The 16,585-nt window shown below is 43.5% G+C and overlaps 1 protein-coding gene across 1 annotated transcript; it reads left to right on the forward strand.

The window, feature by feature from the left end:
- Window positions 1-8,371: 8,371 nt before the first annotated feature.
- LOC310790220 (serine/threonine-protein phosphatase 1 regulatory subunit 10-like) lies at window positions 8,372-16,188 on the forward strand (the record flags this gene model as incomplete). The annotated part of the gene is made up of 14 exons (XM_083651893.1): window positions 8,372-8,478; window positions 8,580-8,666; window positions 9,010-9,151; window positions 9,476-9,527; window positions 10,713-10,778; window positions 10,943-11,056; window positions 11,175-11,286; window positions 11,456-11,559; window positions 12,774-12,899; window positions 13,010-13,244; window positions 13,581-13,848; window positions 14,141-14,261; window positions 14,666-15,028; window positions 16,073-16,188. The coding sequence occupies 14 exons, from the start codon at window positions 8,372-8,374 to the stop codon at window positions 16,186-16,188; spliced, it is 2,013 nt and encodes a 670-aa protein (XP_083508019.1).
- Between the last annotated feature and the right edge of the window lie 397 nt (window positions 16,189-16,585).

Here is a 16,585-nt window from a genome sequence, read left to right on the forward strand (position 1 = left end):
AGGGAGAGTCGGCCGGGCCTGATCCGCCTCATCACATCACTATGTGGGAGGAATGTTGCAGAGCGAGATTCCTGATCAGCTGATGAAGCCTCGAGGCTTTTGAAATAATGATATTATTATATAGTGACACGGCATTTAGCTTGACATGCTGCTTCTCTAGTGACGTAGAAGCAGTGCAAAACCCAGATTTCTACATTACACAAAATGAAGAAGCAACATTAAGGAGGTCAAAACAAGTCAGAGACACAAAGTCGCAGAATGACAGATGATACAAAAATATTCCCGCAAACAAACAACCCAAGAATGATCATAATGATAGAGAAGTGATAGCGAAAGCAATAAGACAATTAAGAGCTGAGGAGACGGGCAATAAATTATTTTTATGGGAGAGGGGAATGTTAAGCTGAATATTGTGGACTTCAACTACCCAGAATCCTCAGTGGTTCTCAAATGGGGGTCGGTGGCACTTTCCCAGGGGGTCCGCGAAAAGTTTTCAGCAAAATAAAAATAACAACTTTTTTTGCATGCTAAAGGTTCATAGTTTCATAGCTTCATAGTTAAATCTAAAATGGTTCATGGATTACATTGTAATCTAACAAACCTATCAATTTAAATGTCAAGCACGTTACCGTGGAAACAATTACGCTTAGCCCAAAATCACAAATCAGAATGAGGGGGTCCCCGGTATATTGTCTATCTTGTAAGGGGTCCTTGGCTGAAAAACATTTGAGAACCTCTGCTTTACGGTGATGTCAGTAAACAACTGACTTTATAACAAAGAAAACCAAAGAGACGAGAGAGGGAAAAGGTGCAACGTTGGCGACGACAACATAAAGTATTTGTGGAAAAGGTGTGTTGTCAGGTTATTCTAGCAGCAAATAAGAGTCGGGACGGGAGGTCGATTCTCTATTGGGGAACTAGAAGGCAGAAGAGTAGAGTCAGAGCAGCGTGATGACTGGACGGGCAGATTGAAGGGAGTTTAAGTATCTGTAATTGTAGGGTTGGAGCAGTTCCTGGCTGTGTCACGCTGTGGTCAGACACAATAATAGCAGGCTGACCGTGGTGTGTGTGCTTCAGTATAGAGAAGCTGCTGTGATTCACACCAGAGAGCGAGCCGGATAAACACACGTGATCATGTGACTCGAGACCCCACTTCTGCAAATCGCGCGTCGTCAGTCGTCGCATTGGAAACGTTGGCGGGTGTGTATGAATGACGGCCATGTTTGGAGTGACAAAACAGCTAAAGCCTGAAGGAAGATGATGACGTGTGTTGAAGCTGAGAGCAGAGATGACAGCGTCCTGTCTGCTCTGTCAACGTGAAGTCTCCTCCCTGTTACAACGTTACATCCTCAGTTTGCTCCTCTGCGGCTCAAACGGAGTAAAAGGATTATTTTAAAAGACGACCGCGAGTGACGGCAGATTAAGGTGCGACCCCACCTGCAGTTTTGTTTTCTTTGGTCTGAACTTACAGTGCAGAGGTTTGGGCGTTTTTGTTGCATTTGATTTCTTAAGGTTCACACGGCCCAACTGCAAGCAAACCAGGCCTAGTAAACAAAAGCACAAACAGCAGAACGGCAGCACACACATCCACTCTGTCTGTCTGTGTTGCAGGTGCAGCACAAACACATGATCAGAGAGCAACAGAGGGAAAGAAGTCTGCACACTGCATAGACACTTACTCCCAGTGGATCATTGCGATCTTCATAAGAAACTTGCGTACAATAAATCTACTGGGAGAAGGTCTCTACGCACTAGTGTGCGGTCTCTACTTTTTTGATAGTAAACAAAAGTCACATGACTCAAAAGTATCTCTAAAGTAAACTCAAAAGTATCTCTAACCTGTCATCCTGCCAGGTTAGAGATTTTGCCAGCAAGGGCACTGATTGAAGCCCTTTTTGTTTGTTTTGTTTGACACCATGCTAACATGCTAATCCACTAGCATTTGAACGGAGGTTCGTGTATTTAATTCAATGCCTGTTTGTCCCCAAGGTGAATTTTGCTTTGCAAGCAGGTTTACAACAGTTTAAAGATCACATGACAGGATACAAATCACACACAACACGACCAAGAAAATAGTCAACAGCCATGACATTAAAAAGGTACAGGAGACACTTCGCCGTAAAAGTGCGTAACTGGGTGAGGCCATTTACACCTGGCATTAACAAGTGTTTTCTGCCATCGGATTGTGTTTAAACACCCCCAAAACACATTGAAGAAGGATTGCAATCTGATCGGCCAAAGCACCTCCGGAGGTGGTCAGGGATGCATTGTGTACACATTGAACACAAGTGTAAATGCAATGTGTCCTCTCAATCTGTATACTAGGCATGGGTCGATTTCCGGTTTTACCGGTTCGGTTCGGTATACGAGCCCAAACCGGTTTGATCACGTGCAAAAAAATATATATATATATATTTTTTTTTTTTAAGTTTTTTTTTTTTTTTTTTTTTGCCAGTCCATTCTGATTGCACTATTGTTCGTATTAGCCTCTTCTCAAGTTGCACTAGTAGGCAAAAGTCTTATTTTGTTTATTATGTTGATGTTTGAAGAAAAGTTAAGCTGAATAGTTATGAGAAATAAAAACAGTGTGTTGTTACAGTTAAAAGGTTCTGCTTATTTGTATTCAGTGTTCGTGCTGGTTGGCAGCATACCAGCTTAGAGGTGCATTATCGCCACCAACTGCAGCCGCTTTGATACGTTTTTTTGGGGAATATCGAACCGGTTTCAAAATGTTCAAACCGACCCATGCCTAGGCCCTATATTGTGTGAATTTGTGAGTTTTGAAGTTTATAAGGCAGCTCAGCTGTAAGCCAATCCATTCTGATTGCACTGCTTGTGTTTTTATTAGCCTTTTTCTCAAGTTGCACTATAGGCAGAAGTCTTATTTCATTTATTATTTTGATGTTTAGAAGAAAAGTTGAGCTGAATAGTTATGAGAAATAAATACAGGGTGTTTGTTACACAGGTCAGGTGTCCTGCTTCTTTTTATTCAGTATCATTGCTGGTTGACAATACCAGCTTAGAGGTGTATTATCGCTATCAGGTGGACTGAAGTTGCACTACAGACAGTTATGGGCCACACTCGGGAGCCCTGCTTGAAATTTTTTTTTTTTTTTTTTTTAATTACAAAAAAAATCGGTATACCGGTTCGATCCGGTTTAGACGGCAATATCGAACCGGTTTTAAAATTTTCAAACCGACCCAGCCCTACTGTATACAGCAACTTTATGCGGATTGAGAGGACAACCATTTCTGCCATTAGATTGCAATCTGATGGCAGAAAACGCATGTTAACGCCAGGTGTAAATGGAATCAGGTTAATGTGGTCAAGTACAATCTGATTGCAATCTGATGGCAGAAAACGCATGTTAATGCCAGGTGTTAATGGCCTCGGTCTGGGTCAGTAGCCTACTAATCTCTCGAGACAGACTTCCGACGAAAAATATATACTTTTTTTTTTAACCGATGGGTTCCCAGATTGGTAGCCTACATACATACTGTTGTAAGCATACCAGATTCAATAGTAAGTTGAAACAAAACTAATAAATAAAGGTAATTTGAGCATATAGCCTACAGCAAATTAATTAAAGTATAAATGTTTGGCTTGGTTGCACTGAAGTTTGGAAATCCTAAATCGACACAAAGAGACTAGGTTATAAGGAATATAAAGAGTATAAGGAATAAGGTATCGCAGTCAGCAAAACCCACGAGGCTGGTGCCCAAAATCATCATCATCATCATAATCTTACCCATATGCGTAACTTATGTTTCTTCTCTCAACCCAGTTCCATTCAGGATAGCAGTAGCAGAGGGAGGAGGAGAAGACATGGCTGCATCTGATCCCTGGAGAATCCAAATAAAACATCACTACACAGACTAAACATCCTTTTACACGTCAGACACACATTGTCTGTTTATCAGCCATCTGTCTGCCTCTGGTTAGTCTGTCTCAGGCTGTTTTCATCACACTGGAAAATCCTACTTTAGTTACTGGATCGCTGTAAATGCATTGATTTAATAGTTGCTCACAACTGTACCCAAAACAATAGATTGCAAAATGTGTTTCAAAATGTACAGAAACAAATTGTAATTTGGGCATTTGGACATGCAGATATATTGGCGTTTTCGAGAGTGAATTAATGTTGACAACAACAAGGTCCACACACACAACTGAAAGGGTCCATAATTTGGATAGCATGTGGACCCAGATGAGATCCAAACTATAGTACATTTGTTGTATATGAAATGTGTTATATTCTGAAGTGTAGCCTATCTGAAATATGTATGTTAAACTTTAGTATCACATGGCAGCATTTTCTTCAAATAACACTCTCAGACAGGTGTCTGTATTTCATGGCAGTGTCATTTTAAACTGCATCTCGTCACTAGAAAGCCACAGTCAGAAGAGGTGCTGCGGGCTGTCTGCTGTCTGTGTTGTGTTGTGGAGAACCAGACAGCAGCTCCTGACTCAGAGGAAAATAGAAGAAAACGTGTAAAATACCTCGGCTTGCTGTTGCCGTCCTCTCGTCTCGTCACCCGTTTTAATCCCGCTGTGTTTTCCCGAGGCGATCACCGTGTTTCTCTGCGGACATATTGAACTCCCGCTCACCTGTTGTCTGTCAGCCGGTGCGTCAAGCGCGCAGCACGGATCAATGGACAAGAGAATTTCCGATCGCCGTTTTTCAAAATAAACGCCCATGTGGCTTCCGGGGGCTTTTCCAGAATAAAGGGCACAATTCCAATCCGCACCCTTCTGACTCACCCCCTTTAGCACGTTCACGTGAAGGGAGTGAGGGTTTAGGGATGTTCCCCGGTGAAATCGCAAAGTGAATGAGGGCTCGGAGTGGTGAGCCCTTTCTGACCATGGATGTATTATAATAACGTTTCTGTCCCCTTACCGTAAGCGATATTTTTTTTCGGATGATGGCGAAGGCTATATGCGAAGGCATAACCCGCCCCTCTCTGCCTCAGACAGCAATACGCTTGCTAGCCTGCATGAAAGACGCCAGTGTATAAACCATATATCTATGGTTTATAACGCTGCCGCTACTCTTGGCAGTGCACGTATGTAGACAGAGAATTGATCAAGGGTGATATAAAACAGGGTTATTTACAGGGAACTAATTCAGCTCATTGTAATCATCTCTGTTACAGCCCCCGTACGACTCGTACGCCACAAGCGAGAATATGAACATATTTGCTACAATTAGCAAATAAGTTTTCCTTATTTTCCTACATGTGGTCACTGGGTGGCAACGGCAATGGAGCCTGAGTTTGAGCGTCAGAATTCTAAATTTATTTTCAGAATTCTGATCGTGCATTCCTTTATAACTGGGGACTGGTAATCTTACGACTTCAAAGGTCATGAGCTGGGCGGTGACGTCATCAGAGCTGGTATGTCCCATTCCAAACTCGTAGGAGTCTCAGCAGCCCCAACCTCAAAAATCCAAGATGGCTGCGCCGCGCAACAACAGTAGTAGTATAATCGTAGTAATGTTGTTTAGCACTTCTGTTTTGTTTGTGTCTCATTAAATCAGCTGTACACACAGCACTGCCTAACATCTATCTGTGTGGACATGAGGCTGCAGTGTTTGTATGCGCAAATTGCCGCGAAATGCCATGTTGTCAATTTTATTGCTAACAATGGCAATGGCTAGCCTGGCTAGCGACTGGATCTGACCAATGAACAGTGAACTTCCCAGCTCAAGTTTTCTGCAAATGGAACGCTAACAAAACGGATGTGATGTCATTTAGCCTCCACATCCCAGTTATTTTGCGATAAAGGAACGCACCATGATTCTCAGAATCTTTAAATTATAGCCTAATCTCAATGATTTTCATCTCAATAAAAACAAATAAAGTCATCTATCTGACTGACATCGCCCAGTCGCCATTTTGTATAAATATTATCAGCTAAATTTATATATAAAAAATAATCTTCTTTTTGCGTTTATTGGCTAATCTCCACAAACACCGGCAGTGACGTCAAACAGTATAAACCGGAAGTAACCTGTGTAGGTGTAGGAGCCGTCGAGACCCCATGCTGACTTGTGAAAGAGGAACAACACTACTCAGATTCATGTGCTTTTTTCTCGAAGTAATAAAATGCACACGTTAAAGCACACTACACTATCCCAGAGACGCTGCCGGACCTATAGTAACAATAGTAAGTTGGTTTTGAAGCGAAATTGGACAGAAATTCGTCAAATGAAATGAGTTGTAACTGGTCGGCTAGCGCGCTAGCTAGCTTGCCGGCTAGCTACAACTATGTTAGCTGTTAGCGTTAGACGGCTAGCAGTCAATGTAATTGGCGTTCCATTTGGAATGTTGAAGCGAAATTGGACGTAATTGGCGTTCCATTTGGAATGTTGAAGCGAAATTGGAGCAAAATCTATCAAATGAAAATGAGTCGTAAATTGGATACGTTAACTGCTAGCGAGCTAGCTGTTTAGCTTGCCGTTAGACAAAATGCTAGCTATGAGCTCACACAGGAAAGTGCTACATCCACGGAAATAGTTTTGTCAAGATTCGATCAACAACCACAACATCCAAATCGCAAGAAGAATGTAAGGACCATGATCTGGCCAACAATGTCGCCCCAACACTGAGGAAGTGAACAGCCATGAACCACCACCCAGATTCCAGCTACTTTGAAGACTTTCAACCATCGATTCACGGAATGACCACTACACTCAAGCCATTTCTACCATGGAACATTTGACAGGAAACAGTCTAGTGTCACATATCATAACATTTCTAGCCTAAGCTAATTCGCAATGTTTTTCCCTATAGGTTATAGGTCAAATATTAAAAACAATAGAAATCAATAACCCCCCCCCCATTAATATAGTATCATCAAGTGAAAAAACATCAATGAATTGAATTCAGATTATATGAACCAACCAAGAAAAATTACTGGGTTATTCTAGGAAAATGTTGAAATGCTTGTAAATCAGTAGGATGTAGCTAATGTTCTACCCGTATTTTGGCCAGTGACTCAAAGGTGTTGGATGTTTGGCATTATGTCAAAAAAGGTCTAGACGCTTTTTACTTGACAACAAAAACATTCTAAATTGAACCCCCGCTCACTTCCTGTTGCAGTGTTTGCTATGGACATAAAAGCAAAAAAAAAACATTCAAGTGCAGGACTGACCATTCCGTGAAAACCGTCTATAGGGTCTTTGAAAAAATGTGATCCAAACAATAATTATTATATCCAAATGTTTTATGAATAATCTCCACATGGTTCGTGGTGTTCATCCCGATACAATAACTGCTTGGATTGAGTCTTAACCACATTATTTTTAAGATATGTAGGCTATGTGTATGAACTTGATAATGGTATAGTTTTTATTGCCAATTGATCAATTTATTTAGAAGACCTGCACTAATTGGCAGATATTAATTAATTCCAAGTGTCATGATGTGAGGAATCAGTTTGGTCTTCCCCATATAACTGTTGTAGTAGAAGTTTATGTAGCCTATAGCCTCAGACCTCCACAACACTGCACAGTGCACATGACCCAATTCCTGTAAATATCACAATTGTTCCACATGTAGCCGCCACAAAGTCAATGTTAAACATGGCGCAGGCTGCTAGTTCAGTAGGGGGAATGAGTTGTGCCTGCACTGCAGTGAGGCAAAGGTTATGGTGTTATTACATATTGTATGTAGGGACAAACATTGCAAATTAGCTTAGGCTATAAATGTTATGTGACATCAGACAGTTTCTTTGTTTACATGTGATACAGTACCGTTCTAACTGTCCGGCTGGTAGCAAAACCAAGGCACCCAGCACCGGACTGGAGACCGAGCAAAGCATATACAGCTGTCAGCCAGACAAAGCGAGGAGGATTGGGTCTATTCAGGGCTGAAAAGTCCTGACTGTCACCCTGAGTTTCAACAACACACAATGTTGAAGTGTAGATTGCGGTGGGGGTTCGTTGTTCCAAGGAGCAGCCTCTAACAGCCAATTTGGCAGGCAAACATCTGACTTCATAATCTGGGTGTTGTTTAGGTGACCTTGTTGTCAAGAACATGGTGTGTAGGTGTCTGTGATTTGGATGTTATGGCTCAGTTTTCTGTCATGGTATTTCCTTGATAGAAAGGCGTTTGAGTGGTCGACTTTTTTTCTTTTTCTTTCTTTTGAATCACTTCTGGTTTACACTTTAGAGTTTAATCTATTCTTGTAGCATGGAGCTTCCCGGTCCATTTGGCAGGCAAAAAAAAAGAACTTCCAGTGTAAAACTAAATACCACATAAATACCTACTCCTCCAGACAAATGATATAGCATGTAAATGCCAGAATGCATCTTGTTGGCATGGAAAAAGTACTAATAAACCACATTGTGTGTGTGTGTGTGTTACAGATATGTCAGGGGAGCCAGTAGAGCCCAGAGAGGTTTTGAAGACGATGGGGGCGCTGCCGGGTAAATATGGAGAGCTCTGCAGCCTGGAGGGAGTCCCAAAGGTGTACAGGTAAGAGGGGCAGATGATTGTACATCACACACCGCTCAACTAAACCATATGTTATCTTACTCCAGGCAGTAGCTTCATACCTTTGATTTCTTTCTGTCCAGCTTGACCAATTCTTCCACCAAGATGGTCAGTACATGCAACGACCTGAACTTCCTGCTGCAGACCAAATCCCACGATGATCTGAACGGGTAAGCCCACCTTTTGCTTTCTCTGTACTACAACTCTTGGTTAACTGTACTATATTTTACACGGGTGGGGGAAAATGCCGACATACTTTGCTGAAAGTTGACTTCTGCTTGTGTAAAAATCAAATTAAATGAAAGTATACTTTCATTTAATTTGATTTTTTACACAAGTAGCTTATAAGCTGCTAATTTAAAATGTAGCCAAGAGTTTTTACAAAAGAGAACATTGTTTCAAATGTTATTTTTGTCCCCCGTGGAATGGAAAAGGATGAGAGGACAGGGTTCAAACTCTCCTCCTCAGGTTTATCTGAGTGGGCTTTAGTGACAGCCTCTGTCTCTCCCTCAGGTTTATGCAAGAGGGTGGCTACAAGCGGCTGAACGCCTGGCTGACCCCCTCCAACACCTCAGAGGACAGGCCTCCGCTGCAGCTCATCCTGCTCACGCTGCAGAAGCTGCCTCTCACGCTGGAACACCTCCGACACACAGAGGTACGGTCTCACCACTCAACACCCACCTCCGAGTCAAGTCAGGTTTATTGGTATAGCCCTAAATCACAAGCATGTCTCAGAGGGTTTTACATAGATTATGTCTAGCTAGGTCTAGCTAAGCACTATCAATAAACAGGATTCAACAATCTTATATTAGAGAGAGGGGAAGAGAAAGAAAGAGATGGGGGGAGCGAGGGAGGAGAGGGGGTGGGGGGTGGGGGGTGGGGGGCAGAACAAATAGGGTATACTGGGGCTGTTGTGTCCAGTGTGCTGTACAGACCACGGTGCAGCAGTGTCTCACTTGTTTCTGTCTTCCTCTCGCAGAACGACACACCCAAGCTGGTGAGGCAACTGATCAAGCATGGAGAGACCAAGGGTGAGTTTCCTCCCACGTCAAACCAGACTCTCACATAGTGTAGCCTGATTGTGCACGTACCACCTCTGAATACACAGCGTCCCTGTGCAGGTTTGGAAAGTCTGGAAAAGTTTAAAAAATGATTTTGATCATTTTCAGGTCTTGAATAGTTTGGGAATTGGGGGGGGGGCAGTTTGTGTTGATGATCAGAATAATGTTCAGATAGAGGGATGCTCTTATGACCCAGCCTCTGTCAGCATGCGTTATACCCTGCACCAACATCACATCCAGTCAGCAATAAAGGGTCTGCCTGGAAAAATATTGAATGGAATTATAAAATGGAAAGCATGTAGGAACCCCGGCAATCATTTCACATATTCTGATATGTGTGGCTGAGTGTGAAGAACAATCTTCATCTATACAGTGATATGACCTAGTTATCTGCCAGGGTAGGAAATTAGCTGGGGCTCGGGACAAAATGCCCCTAAAAAAAAACCGAAAATTGCCCTTGGAATTGGGATGAGTTTTTTTTAGATGCCCCTGTAAAATAAAGAGTTCACTTTCTGTCTTTTAATGTTACTCATTGTGCAAAGCGTGACTTGAAAATGGCCAGTCTGCACAGGGCCTAAAAAAGCTGTCCCAAGAGTCTACTTTGTGGGTTGGAGGATAGACCGCATAGCGACATATACCTGTACTGTCGGTCTACATGTTATTTGAAACGTTTCTGCTAAATACATAACATAACATGCAAGACAGTGTTGTTGAGATTATAGGGAAATGGGGATTTAACTGTGATTTAAAAATAAAATATGTTTGGATAAGAGTCATTGATTGTCTGTCATGATGCAACATGGAAGAACCCAACATGTGATCAAATTGCCCTGGGAATGATCCCAAATGCCCCCAAAACATATTTTACAAGTCCAGAAAATAATAATAATAATAATTTCCTACCCTGCTATTTGCATACTGTACAATGTACAGTATGCAAATAGCAGGGTAGGAAATTATAATTATTAAAGATGTACAGTATTATTATGATGTACAGTGTACATCATATTGAACATCAGACAAAATCTTCAAAACAAATCAAGGTCTGGAAAAGTATGGAATGTTTTTAATGAAAATGAAATGAAATGAAAATGTGTAGGAACCCTGAATATAACAATGTATCATTTTGTCAACGTTGCTGTGTTTTATTTTCAGAGGTGAGGAAGTTGGCGGCGAAGCTGGTAGAAGACTGGATGTCTTTAATCCGTTCCCATTGCGCAGGTACGAACGCGTCACTTCACCTTTCTTCCTGTCTCTCTTTAAAGATGGCTCCCTTTTGTCCCTTTCTGTTTTTAAAAATTGTGCAAAAGAAAAAAGAGAGGCTCCCTGACTTCAACCCTCAGGCAGACTTTCTAACACTCTCTCTCTCTCCCTTCGTCTGCTAGATAAGAAACGCAAGGTGCTTCATGTGCACGAGGTGAATGAGAAGACCGGAGATGACGAGGAGAAGGAGAAGCCCAAAGCATCTCCCCTCAGCCACGGGAAGATCCGCTCCATAGGTACGTCACCTTCCAAAAACACTAATTGAGTGATTAGCTATGAGTTTAGGCTTAAGGTTAGATTTTGAAGTGTGTGAAATTTCACTATCTGATCTTCCAAATATGTTGTTTTCTATAGGATTGGAGTTGGACACCGACACCCCCGGCCCTGACCCTCCTACGAAGCGCCCTGCCACCCCGCAGCTGAGAGGGAAGGAAAACGTGGAGCCTGCTGTCCTGAAGAGGCCGAGGTACAGTCCCATTATTCACTTTCCCTTGTGATCTCTGTGAGCTTAGCGCCGCCTTGTGTCCACATTTAAAACACCAGGCACGGGTGTCTGCAACGGGCTTGCATGCTGCCCTCAGGTGGTGGAAGAAAGTGCTGAAAATATGTTTTTTCTTTCTCTGGCTTTTCCCCAGCAGCTCCGGCCTGTCAGACGCTCCACCACCAAAGAAGTCCAAGACTCTCAATACCCCGTCCAACTCTGCCGAAGAGATCAAAGTCCAGCTCATCCCAGCACAACGTAAGGCTTGAGCACAATCATGCATTTGAAGATGCCATGACATCATCCCTGTGACATTTAAATCATCCGTGTGACATTTAAATCAATCTGTGGGGCTTCATCGTTGGTTTGCAAAATAACAGCACTAGAACGATCCAAGATATGGATAGATAATATGCATGATATGACATTTCATAAAGAAATTAATACAGTATGAAAATATGAGAACAAATAATTTAAACAATACCAAGATAATATGCAATATATGATGGATGCATTATACAATATTAGGGATGCACAATATTGGATTTTTGTGTGTGCAAATATGCCGATATTTTCCAACTCCAATGGATCTGTTTCTGGCTGCAGCACCAGTCAGACAGGCCAATAAGCTCCAATCTATGCCAACAAAAACTGAGCACTATAGACCAAATCACCGTGACATGCCGACAACAGTGAGTCCTTACAAAATCAAAAAACAGTTTCTGGAATCAAACAAATGACATACAAACGGCTCTATGTGCACCTTGAGATCATTCTTGTTATGATATGGCACTACATAAATATAAAATAGATTGATTGATTGATAGATATGTGTGCTTTTCTAACACTAGGCACTTCATGTGCTACGCGCGCTCGATTCCTAGGCTCGGCCGCTCCGCGGTCTCGCCCCCCGCAGCTCTCCCTCAGTCTCTGCCCTCTCTCTCTCCCTCGCCTCTCTCTCCCTCGCCTCTCTCTCCCTCTCCTCTCTCTCCCTCACCTCTCTCTCCCTCTCCTCTCTCTCCCTCAGTCTCTCTCGTGTGTGGGTGTCACTGATGACATCATCAGTGATGTCACATTGCCTGTGTATGACATCACTGCATCAGTGGGACTGATGTCATCAGTGGTTTATGACATCACTGATAATGTCACCGTGGTTTATGACATCACTGATGATGTCATCAGTTGTTTATGACATCACTGATGATGTCACCAGTGGGACTGATGTCATCAGTAGTTTATGACATCACTGATGATGTCATCAGTTGTTTATGACATCACTGATGATGTCATCATTGGGACTGATGTCATCAGTGGTTTATGACATCACTAATGATGTCACAGTGGTTTATGACATCATTGATGATGTCATCAGTGGGACAGACAGACAGACAGAGAAACAAACACAGCTCAGATGATGATGATGATTTTGCTCCCTGCACTCCTCTCTCTCATTGGGTCTTGCTGTTTTTTAGGTGAGAAGCCCCGTGGCAACGATGAAGGCTTTATGAAGGAGCACAAGAAGAAGAAGTGTGTTCACTGGGCTGAAGAGGAGCAGCTAAAAGAATACTTTTACTTTCACCGAGATGAGAACGAGAGAGGTGAGCCATTTTCTAAATGCAAAGCTTCACGTTTTTTCTGGAACCTGCAGATAGCCATTATTCACACAATTATTGTCCTAATGATGATTTTCCGCTCTTGTGCTTCACAGTCAACGTCAACAAGATCAAGCAGGACAAACCAGAGCTGATGATGGCCAGGCAGAAGTTTGAGAGGGAATGTCGGCTCTATCACGACACCATGGAGGAGAGGGTCCCCTGGACGCCCCTCCGGCCCCTCACGCTCACCGGCAGCCTGGTCACCTCGGGGGCCAACAGCACCGAGACGCTCACCCAGAGGGAGCGTGAGATGGACATCCTGCAGGAGATCTACCTCAGCAAAGAGAGGTAGGAGAGAGAGGCGGACTCGTCGCAATTTGACTAAAAACCTGGCATATTGACACGTTGAAGAAAATATTCTGTAGACTCTTTTGAATCAAAGAAATCACTCGGTAATAATCAATAATCAGGGCGAGTTTCAGTTTCTTGTAAATATAGTGAACAATTTGCATGAAGTTTTCAGTCCTGCAAACAGAACGATATAGAAATGATTACAGCTTAAGAAAAGGGAATATTATCAGACAACAGAAATGACAAAATGTATTTGCTTTCCATGCAACAGACTGGAAACTTTGAACTTTTGGACACTTGTCTAACTTATTTCCTGCTCCGTCTGTCCTCCAGTGTGCCTGACAGTCCACATGAGCCAGACCCAGAGCCATATGAAGCCACGCCCCCCCGTCTCATCCCCCTGGATGAATTGAATACACCAATGAACTCCATGGACGTCACGCCTCAGCAGAGCACCCAGGCCGAGGGCTCCAAGCTGCCGGCCGTCCTGGCCAACCTCATGCACAACCTGGGCACCAGGAACCCCCAAGCCACCAACGCCGTCTCAAACACTGTGGCTCCTCCCACTGTCAACGTGCAGGAGCTGTCCTCATCTATCATGGTACAGTAAATAAGATCCTTGTCATTTTAACTTTGAGGTGTTGTCAACAGAGGTTCTGCATGGCATCATGGCATCATGGCATCATGGCGCATGGCATGAAATGTTTTCAGATTTTTGTCGACAAAGAATGTATATGCAATAAAGAGCGATGGAAACCCATTTTGAATATAGATCAATAGTTGTTTTTTCTGCCATTTCACATGTTGGCTTCAAATTGGCTAGGCATTTGGATGGAAGCATGGCCGTTGTTAGTTGTGCTGTGTTGATGATCATAGCTGTCTTTGTCCTCCAGGGTGATCGGGGGAACCAGTCGACTGAGGAACTCCGCAAGAAGCCGGACTTCTCCGACAAGACAAAACAGCTACTGGGCTCCCTGCAGCAGACACAGAACCAGAACTGCCCTCCTCCACCAGGTAAACTCAGCCTCTACTCCATGGTTGCGCTCGAATTGTCCCCGTTATGTTTATCTTAATGTTTTCGTGAAGGGCCGAATTATGCCAATTTGTGAGTCGCTGTGCCGGCACAAGGGGCTACCATTATCAGCTTTCCTTTCTTAAAGGATGGTCCAGTCAGTGTATCCTCTGCTAAAGGAGCTAAGTCAGGAAGCATTGAAGCTCCTTTCCTTAGCATTTTAGACAATTCAAACAGCTCTTATCATGGCTGCCACTGATGTACTAACAGGTCATTTCACTCAGTTAGCAACCTTCCTAAACAAAAAAAAAGACAATTTGACCACAGCACATCTCTTCTCCCACCTGACACAGTCTGATGTCCACCTGCACTATTGGAGGTTTTTAACATGTTTTCTGTTCTTTAGTGAACCCGGGTCTGCTGCGTCATGATGGTCCTGGTATCAACAACATGAGAGACATGAGCATGAACATGCAGATGCCTATGAACGGCTACCGGCCCACCGCCACGCCCGGAGGCCCCCGCTTTAGCCACCCACCGCCTCCCCACCACGCGCCGCCCTTCAACGCGGGCGGGGGCCCTCGTGCGACTGGCGCCCGCCCGGCCCAGGGGGCCCGCAGCGACATAGGAGGAGGCGGCTACTGGGGTGGTGACATGAGAGGAGGAGCAGGACCCCACCGAGGAGGAGGCTTCCACAGAGGAGGGAGCAGGGGAGAGCAAGGCTTCAGAGGCCCCGTCCGAGGAGGACCCAGAGGAGGATGCATGAACGGTACCTTTTTGGTTGCTTTTATCCAGTCCAGGTTAGGGCTGCACAATTAGTCAAATCCAAATCGCAATAGAGAGGCAAAGCGACCGCCTACTTACAGTACTGCTTCAGCACTGTACCAGAGATTTTCATCCGTTATTCATTTTCCCATAGACATTTTGTAAAATGCTTATAAAAATAGTTTTACTTGTTCAAACCAAACGGTTCAGCTATATTTAGAATCGGGAGAGACCATAGAACATTTCACTCAGACCAAAACTTAAAAAAAAAAAACGTAGAAAAAATATTTTCTTTAAATCCGCAGTTTTTTACGTTTTGGTCAGAGCTAAATGTTATGCGGTCTCTCCTGTTTCTAAATATATCTGAACCGTTTGGTTTGACCAAGTAAAACTAGTTTTATAAGCATTTTACGAAATGTCTATAGGAAAATAAATGGCGGATGAAAATCTCTGGTACAGTGCTGAAGCATGAAGTGACGTTTCACTTTGGCTCTCTATATGGCCAAGGGCAATATCCAAATCGCAGGAGCTGCAGTGATTTGATCAAGGTCAAATGTGTCACAACATAACATTAGATGAAGCATTGTGGTGCTACAGAGATGCCCTGGCTTATAAATCAAATCATCTTCTCCAGGCGTGAGGGAACATGCTTGTTTGGTTCAGACTCCAGTAAAAATCACATCACATTATACTAGAAATACCAGGCGCTTTGCAAGCTAATTTATAGCATGCCTCTTGCTCGCACAGCTCCCCCCGCTGAGCAACGAAGCAAATGTGCAACGCGCGGAACCGCCAGACACCTTATTATAAATTATTTGAAGTAAAAATGAAATAGAAAAATTACCATTCCCACTAAAATCATATCGCATAGCGCAATTTCAACATTTGTCAGTATAATCCCAATATTATGATGATGATGATGATGATTTGCATATGGTGCAGGCCTAGCTGAGGTGTTTCTGTTTATGCCTCGTGTCTACAGCTGTTCTCACAGCAGGTGTATTGGTATGGCTAGAGATGGTAATTGTGTTCTGTGCTCTCTTGTCAGATATGTCCATGAGGCCTACGTTTCAACACTTTGTGATGAAGGCGAACGGCCCATATCGTGCTTTCTACCACCACCAACTTCACCAATACAACCAGCAGCGTCAACACGGACACTAGGCCGCATGCGGTCGGCCATCTTGGGACTCCTTGAAGCGTTGCCTTTGGGGCGACCACTTCTGCTCGACCTACAAGGTTTTGGGACTTCTTCTGAAGACCCAAGCAGGACGTCGGCCTTCTGTCCACTTCTTCCCTCCCTTGACCTGAAGCATTAAGCCAATGAAGCTACAATCGCCATGTCTCTCCTCACACGCACGCACGCATGCACGCACGCACGCACGCACGCACGCACACACACACACACACACACACACACACACACACACACACACACACACACACACACATTCATCCAGTAATCAGTGATGGATTGTGTATTATTATTTTGATCGGTTTTAACACTGCAAATGCGTCACACACTGTAAAATCGAAATTCCACGTTTTCTGTGAAAACAAT

This window comes from Poromitra crassiceps (genome assembly GCF_964638095.1).
Source record: "Poromitra crassiceps genome assembly, chromosome: 15".
In the NCBI taxonomy this organism is placed as follows: Eukaryota; Metazoa; Chordata; class Actinopteri; order Beryciformes; family Melamphaidae; genus Poromitra; species Poromitra crassiceps.